The 13,307-nt window shown below is 44.1% G+C and overlaps 1 protein-coding gene across 1 annotated transcript in view; it reads right to left on the minus strand.

The window, feature by feature from the left end:
- Positions 1-13,307, minus strand: part of NEB (nebulin) — a 210,937-nt gene that overhangs the window by 145,920 nt on the left and 51,710 nt on the right. Inside the window, exons 33-42 of the mRNA XM_078865795.1 lie at positions 12,834-13,145; positions 12,006-12,209; positions 11,178-11,282; positions 9,094-9,201; positions 6,808-7,119; positions 6,201-6,404; positions 3,224-3,328; positions 2,130-2,237; positions 1,515-1,826; positions 751-954 (exon numbers count right to left, since the gene is read on the minus strand). Of these exons, the coding sequence (XP_078721921.1) occupies positions 751-954; positions 1,515-1,826; positions 2,130-2,237; positions 3,224-3,328; positions 6,201-6,404; positions 6,808-7,119; positions 9,094-9,201; positions 11,178-11,282; positions 12,006-12,209; positions 12,834-13,145 (1,974 nt within the window). The remainder of the gene's footprint in view (positions 1-750; positions 955-1,514; positions 1,827-2,129; positions 2,238-3,223; positions 3,329-6,200; positions 6,405-6,807; positions 7,120-9,093; positions 9,202-11,177; positions 11,283-12,005; positions 12,210-12,833; positions 13,146-13,307) is intronic.

Below are 13,307 nucleotides of genomic sequence, written 5' to 3' on the forward strand. Positions count from 1 at the left end.
CACGTATATGTGGGGAGGGGCACGAGTGAATTTGCGCGTCAATAATAACAGCGCTCGACGCATTTACACAACGCGAGCGGTAGTTGTTGTTATTCGTTCTGTAAACAAAGCAAATACAAAATTACACATTTATGTATAGGAGATCATAGATTATCCGGTGGCGTTAGGAGGGGGCGACCAGAATTTCAAAACGTCGGATAATAATCGCCAAGCATTATTTAAAAGAGCTTTTTTTGCACATTCTTGGATAACGTTGCGTTTTTAGGTTTTGTGTATATTTTTTTTGTGTGCTTTTAAATGTGTTTACTACGTGAAATTGGCATGAATAAACATACAAATAGACAAAAAAATATATATCCTGTAAAACGTTGCTGTGTTTACCGTCCTGTATATTGCTCGCTAACGCAACTGAACACATTGCTGTTCATGAGCCTCCTGTACGTAGCACTGCTATGCTCTTGTTTCAACAAAAAACTTGTGTTTGTTTGAAGATCGCCTTTAGACTGGTGCTCTGGCGAACGCAGAAATTACACAACGCACTTTCCGCCTGATCGTGCCGTACATTTTCTGTTTTCGTTCGTTATTTAGTCGTAACAACATGTATATGTAGTGTTTTCATTGTTTAAGTTGTTGCGTGTAGTATGTAATGCACTTTGATAATCGACTGTATATATGTTAAAACGTTAGGTAAGAGGGCAACAGTATACGCATTAGCCACAGTACAAACTTCAAAGCGGCATGGTTACTCACTTCGCTGAGCTGCTTGGCGTTGATCTGCGACTGCACCATCACCGGGTCGTCCGTGATGGACGTGAACTTGAAGGTGTCCGGGTGCTGCCGGTATTTGGCCTCGCTCAGGATCTGCCCGGCTTTCTTCACCTTGTCCTGCTCCAGCGAGCCGATGGGGATCCAGCCCGTGCCACGGATCCAATCCAGGTCTGCCTTGTACAGATTCTGAATTAAAAAATAACGATAATAAAAATGCTATTTCCAAATATTTTCCCACTGAGTCTCTAGGGTATTTCAGCAGTGCCCTGCATCGGGCTGTTTGTCCAATATTCATTGATACGTGTTCAACATATCGGAGACAATTGGAGCGCCCGGAGGAAACCCACACGTGTGAGGGAGCAACACTGTTGGATAGATATAAATTAGTCCACACTTGCTGAACTGCATTTTGCCAAGCCACGGTATAGCACCTCAATGCCCACAGGAAGGGAGTTTCGCAATATTAGTGTGATCCACCAACCCTAGCTGCCTCCAACAGTGGTGGATTACAGGCCACGTGCATAGCCACCACCACTGTAAATGTTCTGAAGCTGCACATTATAACGTAAATATTTCACTCAGCTACAACTCACAGTGTTCAAACTATTATTTAATTGTATGATTTAGCTTGTGTATTATAGAGAGTTGGACTATTTTAACACTTGCAGGGGCATCGTGAACAGTCCCGTTTTAAAGGGGACTCTCTTGCGTAAAACAAACAATTAATCGTGGCAAAGGCCTCTTACGTCGCTCTGCAGTTGGTTCATGTGCTTTGCCAGCTGCACGCTCATGGCGTCCGGCATGACGTTGGTGTTGTGGATGAGCGTCTTGTAGTCGTAGTTGCGAGCGATGGCCTGAGCTTGTTTGGCGGCCACCACGCTGACCATGTCTACTGGGCTGTGGTACTTGGTCTTGGACTTTTCAAAGCCCTTCTTGTACTCGCGCTCGCTCTGCATCTTGGCCACTTTCATGGAGTGCACGAGCATGGGGTCGTCCTGTATGTCCCTGCACCCGACCATGTGACCACGGGCCTTCTCGTACGCCTGCTTATACTTGTACTGTGGACACAAGACCCGTTCGGTGGGACGAAGGTTAGAGTGTTAATGTTGACACATCATTATCGCACATTTTGTTTTGTTAAATCTTAAATCATTCTTCACTTTACTTTAAAGTTCAAAATTTACATGTCCTCTGCCCTTCTCGAAACGGAGCTTGTAGTACTTGTACTGACACCAGACGCAATATGAATAATGCACATGTATCTCTTTTTCTACATAGCATAAATGTTTAATGCAAAATAAACAATTACAATGCGTAAAGGTGTACAGATTGTGTGTTTTAGTTTTAAGAATGTCCATTACGTCGCTGGCGATGTCCCTGGAGGCCCTGGCAGCCTTGATGGGGATGGCATCCGCTCTTGAGTCGTAGCCCTTCCTGATGGTCTCCCCCCACGCCGATTTGTAGGTATTCTACGGTACACACAGTGCAAGAAATACAGCGGGAAATTATGTCAAGAGTTTTCAAACCCCCGATTCGCGCGCTATTACCAGCTGCACGCTCACGGCGTCCGGCGTCACGTTGGTGTTGTGGATGAGAGATGCTTTGTCGTCGTAGTTGCGAGCGAGAGCCGTGGCAGAGTGCTTGACTCACAGCTGGAAGGCTCACATTGTGCAATGTCCCTTCGGAGAGATGATTAAGCACATGCCTCCTTCTAGGGTCGATCAAATGAGTTCCGTGTTGTCAAAAGGCTGACCCCTTTAAGATAAATCTATAATTCATACACCTTGCTCGGGACCCATCATTGGAGATGAGCAACGCCTAACCTTCATTTGATCAGTATTTTTTTATACTTTGAAGTTGTTTGCTTGTGTTATCTATACCGTTAATAAATATTAACAAACTCAATATCCCAGTAGGCCTGGTATAGGGACAAATGGTACTTTTCCAGTTTCTGATGGACTTCACATATATCCCTGTATGAAATGTAACATTCTGCCTGGATACTATAATTATTGTAACACGGACGTGGGGATCTCTGAATAAAGAGTGCATATATTTGCATGGTGCTCATCAGTGACTGACATAAGACTATGAAATGAAAACCATTGTTATTCTCCATGTGGCCCAGTTGCATTCAAGACGGTCACTGCATCGCACACTTTCAGGTGCGCTTCTGTGACCGTCTAAAACGCTCTTCCTTCCGTTACTAGGAAGCCACTGCATCTATGCACTTTTAAAGCTAGATTGAAAATGTATTTCTTTACAGCTGCTTTTTGTGCTTAGTTTGTTGTCCTACCCTCGCACCTCTGATTAGCACGGTTGGCTACATACAGTGCCAAAAAAGTTCAACATACGTACAAATAAAAAAGAAAATTATCATCTCAGAGGCACAGGCTCAGCATCCTGGCATGGACCCCTTTCTCCTTGTGGAGTGTTTGGCAGCATATCATCTCACCACACTGAAGTTGTAGGCGTTGAGTCTGGCCTGCAGGAATCCAGGGGAGTCTGCAGGGATTGAATACTTTTGCAGCGTCTTTGCCGCACCAGCTCGGTACAGTTTCTGGAAAAAAGAAGTCCAAAATGTTAACTTCAGTTGTACACCATCCATGAAACGTTACCAAATGCACAATTTTCATCTTTAAATGAACAAATTATGTCGGCGATGCTGCATTGGCAGTGGTACAAAAGTACAATTCATGAATACGTCCTCAGATCACACTGCGTAACCTTGAAAAAAATATATATAACAGGCGACGCTTTGCGCAATGGGTCCTTCTTCATAGCACGTAACTAGACAGGCCAGAGAGACAGAGTGGATAATGAGTTCAATTGCAGCAGACTCTAGATTATCCACGCTAATGACGGGGAGGACAGCCGCAGGTAATTCAAAATCGCGGATAATCCAAAAATATACATTTTATGCGGATCTTTATGCAAAAAAACATGAATATAGATACACATTATGTTTAAGTAGAGATATTGTTTGTCTCTACGTGGCTTTACCGAAAGACCCAAACAATAGGAATCCCTGCAGTCACGAAAGCTTTAAGTCAAGATTTAAGTAAAGAAAATAGATTTTGTTAATGAACATAACAAAAGTTTGAAAAAAGAATGAAGTGATCTTGTTTTATTACAAAAGTCCATGCAAAAACACACTTAATTAAACGGGTTTGAAAAATCCTGATTTAAAGTTAAAACAACACGCTTCTGTTTCTCTGCCATCACAGAGGTTCGTAAATTAAAACTCACAAAATCAATTACAAGATAAATCACCAAGATGAAGCACAATTGACGATTTTGGTTGAAGATTTCGAACGAATACTAACGATCGAACAATCGGTGCGCGTGCTCAGTGTTCCCGCTCAGAAGACTCGGCCCACTAAGTGGACAGCAGCAGAGCCACGCCAATCAACAACAATCAAACTCCGTCTACTGTTGTAAATATATGTAACTACTGTACTGTAGTGGCAATCACGTGGATTTCGAATTAACCGGAACAACATATTTGTTCGGTTTAAGCACGTGACTTGTAATAAACTTCTCCGAGAATAACAATGTATAACTGTCTTTAGATGATTAATTTGGGCTTAAAGGGAAATCCACGAGTTATTAATTTATGTAAAAATCTCAGGTGTGCGGTTTATCCAGAAATCGGATAAACTGCGCGCGGATAATCGAGAGTCTACTGTATGAGTCAACTAACAAAAAAACGAAAATGTATTTGTTGACAGGCATATTTAGCACTGATCAGAAAGTCACAGCTTGCTCCAACATTTCAAAATAAGGTTCCTGGCCACAGTAATTAAGGACCAACATAACTAATGTCAGACCCACTTAAGAATACTACTCCCACATATTCTTGGTTCTTTCGGTAAAGTCACGTAGAAGGGAAATAATATTATTGTATTATTTCCCTTCTACGTGACTTTACCAAAAGTACCAAGAATATGAATCCCTGCAGTCACGAAAGCTTTAAATCGAAAATACTCCCACATAGTTTTTTTATTCCATTTTCTGTTTGACAAGTCTTGATGATAGTCATGTTGCGTATTACCAGTAATATACAAAGAAAACATTACCTGTTTTTTTTTTCATAAGTCTTACTTCAGTGGAAAAACACGTTTTGGGAATGCAAATGTCACAGCTGCTCTGCAGATTGTTGATAAAAGAAGAGCGGTTTTCTTAACAGCTGCGTGTATTTTATGTAACAATATGATGTGAAGGGACAGATTTGTGAAGGAGGTGTATTGTCCGCTCATTTATTGTGTTACTCATATTCTCCACAACAATACCAATTATAATGTTGTGTTGTGTGTTATATACTATTGCGCAGAGGTGTGGACTCGAGTCATGTGACTTGGACTCGAGTCAGACTCGAGTCATGAATTTGATGACTTGCGACTCGACTTGGACTTGCATAACAATGACTTTGTCCCACCTATGAGATGTGAACTCGAGTCATGTGACTTGGACTCGAGTCAGACTCGAGTCATGAATTTGATGACTTGCGACTCGACTTGGACTTGCATAACAATGACTTTGTCCCACCTCTGCTATTGCGTCAAACTAGGACCCAGACCGAACAGAGGATCATTGCGTATAAACAGTTCACCGGCATTGGTTCAAGCAAGCCTGACTGCTGGTAAGTCAATAAATGTCAAGAGTTTGTTTGTGTTGACCCAATAGTAGTGGCGGTTAAATTTCGATTTAAAGCTTTCGTGACTGCAGGGATTCATCTTCTCCCTTTATTAATGCTACCCCTATCCCCTCCCTTTGATGCTGCTAATCCTGCATAATGCACGGGCATAATATGACTTTGAAACCCCCGCCCACCTACGCATTTCACAAGCAGTACTAATCACATACCTGCATTTCCCATAAATATGCTAAATTCCTCTTGATATGCAAATTATTTTGTCAAGGCGCCCTTCCCCCCTTCAAACCCAGCTTAAATATACGCTCCAAGCGTGGTGGTGTTTCATTCAGACCCTGTCTCCCCGACAGACCTGGTCTTCACCTGAGGACGGCTGCTTGCGTTGTGGCCGAAACGTCGTGAGAATTATTTTATTATGTTTTCTTTTTATTATTTTATTACTTCCCTTCTACGTCACTTTACCGAAATAACCAAATATTGTTTAGTTATTTAAAAATAAACTCCAATGGGGCAGGTCTTCGGGTACTGGAAACAAGCTTCAATTCGTTGTGCTCAAGTAAGTTCAGGCTGGAAGTGACTTGGCCAGAACAAATTTGCCCAAGTGTAACTGTAGATCGAGTGATCAACACCGAACATTGAATTTCAACCAATGGCTCATGGGGGTGAGCACCAACTCATTCCCTTGTCGACTTGGACATCGGGCTAGGGCTTAAATAATTTCGAGGGACTACACAGAAAGGTACATTTGATGCAAACGTATTATTTTTGGGACACTCACCTCACTGTTCTGCTTGGCGTTGATCTGTGACTGCACCATCACCGGGTCGTCGGTGATGGACGTGAACTTGAAGGTGTCCGGGTGCTGCCGGTATTTGGCCTCGCTCAGGATCTGCCCGGCTTTCTTCACCTTTTCCTGCTCCAGTGAGCCGATGGGGACCCAGCCCATGCCACGGATCCAATCCATGTCTGCCTTGTACAAATTCTGCAACGAATAAACATTGCGTGAAGCATGACTCAAAGTGGTAACTCATATACGGACCGCTAAGTCTTAAATATCAATTGCATTACACAGCCATTTTGTTTTTGTTACATGTAAAGTTAAAACAGACATTATGGTCACTGCAGACTTAAAAATGCAACTAGAATTCTCAGGGTTATGTTCTGGTGGGACCAACGTTCATGGTCATATGCATAGAACGTAATAACACTGTGAGCAAGAACATGCGGATTTTGCATTATTTTACGTCTTTTTCAAAAATGCTATTATGATTCTTCAAATGCCTGCAAGATGACAAAAATGATCAGCATTACTATTCAGGACGGGCAACTCATCACGATGTAATAAATCTCGTTCACTTTGACGTCATGAAGCACGCCGCCCTTACGTCGCTCTGCAGTTGGTTCATGTGCTTTGCCAGCTGCACGCTCATGGCGTCCGGCATGACGTTGGTGTTGTGGATGAGCTGCTTGTAGTCGTAGTTGCGAGCGATGGCCTGAGCTTGTTTGGCGGCCACCACGCTGACCATGTCTACAGGGCTGTGGAACTTGGTCTTGGACTTCTCAAAGCCCTTCTTGTACTCGCGCTCGCTCTGCATCTTGGCCACGTTCATGGAGTGCACGAGCTTGGGGTCGTCCTGCAGGTTTCTGCACCCGACCATGTGACCACGGGCCTTCTCGTACGCCTGCTTGTACTTGTACTGTGGACAGAGAAGAACCGTTCAGTTTCTTTTTGTTTTAGCAGGTAAGGCCCACTGAGCCGAAGCGAAGTGGCTTACAGTAGCCAAGTACTCTAACCACATGTTGATTCTAAATGTGGAGGGAAAAACCGGAGTACCCAGAGAAACATCCATTTGACCACGGGGAGAACATGCAAACTCCAAATATACCTGCGTCAGGGTCGGGATTGAACCCACAATCTACCCACGAGGTAGTTAACATCTCGCCATCGTTCAGTGGTTAGAAAGTGTGAATATCGATCAATCCTTATCACACATGCTTAGTTTTAACTTTATGCACCAGTTACCTTAATTGTAAATTCATATTACAGAAGCCATTTTGCAATATCATTAACAAAAGCATCATCACAAGAAATAAATTAACAATCCTAAATCACTTTATTCTGAAATATTTAAAAACACGTTTAGACATATATTTGATTTGTACTTTTTCTGTAGAGTTTACGTACATGACGATAAGTGATAACTATACGTCCATTTGAGAAATACATCTCGACGGTATTGCTTGGCAACCCACAATGTGCCGACAGAAACGATTCCATAATAGAGGTTTTTGGGTTAGACCGCGCTCTTGAGGAACACGAGCAAAGACATCAGCTTGACCCCCTTGATTCGGAGTTTCTCCAAATTTTTGGTGTGAAGAAAAGTATCCTCCCCATAGAGGTTAGTCAGTTTAACACAGAGTAGGGCTTTCATAATAGAGGTTTTTTTTGGGTTAGATCGCGTAAATATTTAAATGTGTCGTTAAAACCCGCCACTACCCGACACAGCCAACTAGTAAGGGTTGTCACGTAAACAGAACTTGCCAATTCGTCACTAGTACAGCACACCGGAGTGTTGGAGAGCAAAGCCACAACATTTACAATCTGAGTACGACGTTTCGCCAGTAATTACAACTAGCTTCATCAGGCGACAGCCAGATTTGTGAAGTCCACCTGTTTCATTCCTTATATAGAGGCGTCGATGTGGTGACCACACTTCTGCGCTCTTGCGCAAAGTGGGGGGGATTAATGAGCCAATGTACATTATGCGTGCTCATTATGCGAGTCCTTTGATCTTGTCCTTCCTGTCCATTGTGTGTATTAAAATAGCCGTACCAACGGTAATCCCTATTGAAGTATGGTGCCCTGTATAGGCATGCATTTAAACACTGTGTAGAGGAGTACTGTGAGTAACCGTGAGGGGGCGAACAGAAGGAGGTTCCACGCAGCACTAAGACGGTAGCTATCCGAACGGTTAAAGTTATTTTGATTTCTTTCAATTTCGATAGATTCTCTAATTAGTCTTGGCCAGTAGTAGCTAGTTTTGCACAAAATTTCAACATGATTAAAATCAATTGAGTGTCCTTGTTGGCATGCGTGTTCTGCTACTGCTGGCAGTTGTATTTGGGAGTATTTAATATTTCTCTGATGTTAATTTATTATGGATGAGTAGGGCTTTCGCGACCAATAGTATCCATGATAGAGGTTTTTGGGTTAGATCGAATCGTGTCAATCTTTTTAGTTCATCAGCCACAAAGGTTATGTTGATCCTATACAACGAGACTTTGCAACCTGGTAATAAAATGCACATTTGATGAGCTCTTCCTCTGCCAGTCTTTCACGAACGGCAGCAGGTCAACCTCGGCATATTTACCACCGCAGATAAATGACACAAAAAATTGGCGTAGTGGTGTAAATTTGCATATCCTTACTACAAAGGGGAATCTACCGAGTGATGAGACAATTTTTGTTGTGTTTTCATATCACGCTGAAACTAATATGGCCACACCGATTGCTTTCCCCAATACCACAGCATTCGAAATGACTGCCCTAGAAGAGACCGAAATTTAAATGTAGTGAACAGATCTCACAGGGGAAGGAAATACCGATGTCTCATTCTGCCGAAGAGGAGGTCTAAAGGTTCGTTTTAGCGATGCAGGATTTTAAAACTCACGTCGCTGACGATGTCTCTGGAAGCCTTGGCGGCCTTGATGGGGATGGCGTCCAGTTTAGAGTCATAGCCCTTACTGATTGTCTCCTCCCAGCCTTGCCTGTACAGTTTCTGCATTCACGACAAACAGCACGGATGGGGGAATCACAACGCATGTCATGTTACGCGGCGTGAATCCTTGTGAACATTTACAGAGCATCACCTGTGCCAGCAGAAATAAAAATGCCCTCCAGCTTTCTTTGGATGGGTATTTTGAAACGTTCTGCAATACAAGTCGGAATGTCCAGAGAATAATAATAATGCAATTTATGACGCGCGCAAATTTGCGGACGTAATGGCCGCAACTCAGAGGCGCGGAGCCCAGCTCAGAGTCGCTCGAAAGCGTGGTTATAGAGGTGAATTTTTAAGTGTCTCTTGAAGGAGGCGATTGAGGTGATGCTGCGAATGTGCAGAGGGATAGCGTTCCAGACTGTTGGGGCTGCCACCGAGAAGCGGCGCATAGACATGACCATCCTGGATCTTGGTATCAAGAGGAGGTCGTGAGTCGCGCTGCGCAGGCGTCTGCCGTGTGCTGAGCTGCAAGTCGTCAATAATGAAGAACGGTACGGCGGGCAGGCAGATGTGAAGGCATGGTGGCAGAGGCAGGCGATCTTGTATATGACCCTACTGGCGATGGGTAGCCAGTTGAGGGCACGGAGACAGGCGAGTGAGTCGAGACGGGGATGAGTGTGGCCAATGACGACGCGTGCTAGGTTGTTTTATAGTCTTTGAAGTTTATTTTTTTCTGTAGTTTCCTCTGGTGAACATTCCCCTGGCTCCAGCTTCATAGTCAGATGAAGAGGCAGCAAATGCTGCCCCTTCGTCTGCATAACTCCACCACTGCTTACCCGAAGTGGCCTCGATCAGCAAACTCTTCAACCATCCCTGGAAAGTTTATCTTATTATTTGGTATTTATTATTGATTAACATGTGTGTCAACTCATAAACATAACCATTTTTATACACTTCATCACATTTAGTCACGCATTGTTTTACGGAAATATAGGCTAGGAATGCAACACCTGATGTAAACATTATGTCTATGGGAAAATAGAGTTTACTTGAAGTGATTTTGAGTTAAGTGGCATTTCCCAGCAGGTGATTCCTGTATAGTATTGTCTACATGGCAATGCTTTGTCATTTCCACACCATTTAGTCTACCCTTCACCGTAGATTAAGTTTCACCACAGGGACCTGAAGACGACACAAATACCTCATATCCATAGACGGCCGACTGCAGTCGACTCGAGTGCCCTTGAGCTGGCTTCAACTCGAGTTGGTTAAAAAAAAGTGGCATTGCTACGATTGTCCAAGTTACTTGAATTCTCACAAGAGTTAAGTAGATCTTCCCAAAAATACTTCCAAGTAAGACAGCTTCATATGTACTGTCGTGTTGAGGCTGCGTTGTGAACAGCATTTAATGTTTAAAGTTCAATTTAATATACAATTAAATGTTCCAAAACCTGCTACTTGTTTTGATTGTAACGTGGTTTGTTGGTTGTGTATTTCTACTCAGCCTGAAATCTGACGCCTGGTACTGCGAACAGACAACAGGAAACATCAGCTCATAGAATTCAGGTTGCCTCATCCAAAATGGCTGCCAACTTGAGTTCACCAAAAACCACGGAAAGAACGTGCTGGGCAGGTGGGTAGTCGGGCAGCTCGAGTAAGTACTCAAGTTGTGTATAGTTTGTTGTCCTTTCCTTCGCACCTCTGATTAGCATGGTTGGATAAGTGCGACGCGAAAGAAGTTCAACGTACGTACGTACATATGTGGCAAATTCTGTGGCTCATGGAACAATGGTGTGGATGCCTGCAGATGAGGTGAGGCTCCACTGGCATGGGGGCACAGACTCACTTAGGGCCAGCCGCCAGGTGAGTGCTGGGGTGCGTCCTGCACCTCTGCAAATGTCCCTTTGAACTCACCAAAGCTCACGCTCCGTCGCGGTATTTCTCTGTTATGGTGCCCCCCCCCACACACACAACGACTCTGCTGCCCCCCCCTCCCCCACCATTTGAGAGGATCTGTAGCCTGGCCGGGGACTCACTTTGCTCATGTTGACGGCGTTGGCCTTGGCAAGCACCAGCAATGGGTCGTCCACGTTCATGGTGTACTTGTGCTTGGCTGCCTCTCCGCCGGCCTTGTACAATTTCTGTCGCGTGCGAGGGATGACACAGAGACCGTGGTGAGTACTCCCTCAAGATTTTGCCATTCGTTACAGAAAGAGGGACCGCCCTCACTCCGCCGGACTCTCAGTGGTGGCATCCACCTAAGAGTGGTTCTCAAAATATTGTCTGAAAATATGTAACACACTTAGGCATGTGTCATTCACTGCGTCTGGAACGCTCTTCTTTCTGATATTCAGAAGTCACTGGAGCTATGCACTTTTTACACGCTTTCTATTAACTCACTCTGTCTGTTGTTGTTGTCGTTGTATCCTCAAATCTTGTAACTCAATTTTAACCCACTTCCCAATGTGGTATCGACTGCAAACTTAGTATACTTATGTCATACTGATGACAATACTATTTTCTATCATAACATTTTTTTAAACAATCTATTTTATATGTTATCTTTCGGCTTGGATCTAATTGTCCACAGTAAACTCACGTTGGCTGTAATTGACCACGGCCCCTTACGTTATGGCAAGCTTCGGAGCCACTTCCTGGATTTCGTGGAGTTCTTACATTACTAGTAGGGTACATTTCATTAAAGCATGTTTAGAAAAAAGTTTTTTTTAATGTTACTTATTAAATCTATACTGAAAACACATTTATTTAGAGCAGATTTTTGTGTTTAGCTTTTTGTCCATCCCCCGCACCTCCGATTAGCATGGTTGGCTACGTACGGTACGAAAGAAGTTCAGCATACTCACTTCACTGTTCTGCTTGGCGTTGATCTGTGACTGCACCATCACCGGGTCGTCGGTGATGGACGTGAACTTGATGGTGTCTGGGTGCTGCCGGTATTTTGCCTCGCTCAGGATCTGCCCGGCTTTCTTCACTTTGTCCTGCTCCAGCGAGCCGATGGGGATCCAGCCCGTGCCGCGGATCCAATCCAGGTCCGCCTTGTACAGATTCTGGAACAAAGACAATTTACAGGGTCAAGCTAAACGTTCCACTGTGATCGAAACGTCACACTGAACCGAATCTTACGAGCAAATGGTGAATGTGACAGAAAATGGCATTTGAGGCATGATTATTACTGTATGGATCAGAGAGTTGGATGTTAACTTGAGATAGATGCCAGGCAAGACAGCACAAGCAATGCAGACGTTCAGAAGTGAACATGGCAGGTGTTGTGTTGTGGATATTAGTAGGCTAAAACAGCTGCTCCAGGACTTGTGTGTGGATCAGGGGAGGGCCGATTGCCGAGACATTGGAGTCCGGTGAGAAAACATGGTCGTGAATAAAGTAAGTGTGCTTGGGACGGGACACTTTGCGGGAAGGACTGAAGAGACGAAAGTCAAGAATAGTCACAGCGTGGCATCCAAGGTGCGGACTACGTCCAGGAGGCCAGCATGGAGCGACAAAATCAGTTCGTACGTGCAGGTGCTGGGTGGATTGCTGCATCGCAAGATCACGAGAGGTGGCCAACGGTTTGGGAAAACCTTCATCCAGCAGTGGATTTGCCATGGCTGATGATGATGACTCACATGATGGTTATTGTGATGTGTAATGTCTGAAAACGCGCCCGCCCTTACGTCGCTCTGCAGTTGGTTCATGTGCTTTGCCAGCTGCACGCTCATGGCGTCCGGCATGACGTTGGTGTTGTGGATGAGCTGCTTGTAGTCGTAGTTGCGAGCGATGGCCTGAGCTTGTTTGGCGGCCACCACGCTGACCATGTCTACAGGGCTGTGGTACTTGGTCTTAGACTTCTCAAAGCCCTTCTTGTACTCGCGTTCGCTCTGCATCTTGGCCACGTTCATGGAGTGCACGAGCTTGGGGTCATCCTGCAGGTTTCTGCACCCGACCATGTGACCACGGGCCTTCTCGTACGCCTGCTTGTACTTGTACTGAAATCCGACACAAACAGAGTGCAAATGCATTTCATGTGTGAATGGCAATTTAATTGCAAACTGTGACCAAAAATTAATACTTGCTATAACACATACATACAGGGTGTCCATGAAGGTAAGATCCATTATTAAAAAAAATTATAATCAAATGCAAAATTG

Source organism: Lampetra fluviatilis, chromosome 21 (genome assembly GCF_964198595.1).
Source record: "Lampetra fluviatilis chromosome 21, kcLamFluv1.1, whole genome shotgun sequence".
NCBI classification, from domain to species: domain Eukaryota; kingdom Metazoa; phylum Chordata; class Hyperoartia; order Petromyzontiformes; family Petromyzontidae; genus Lampetra; species Lampetra fluviatilis.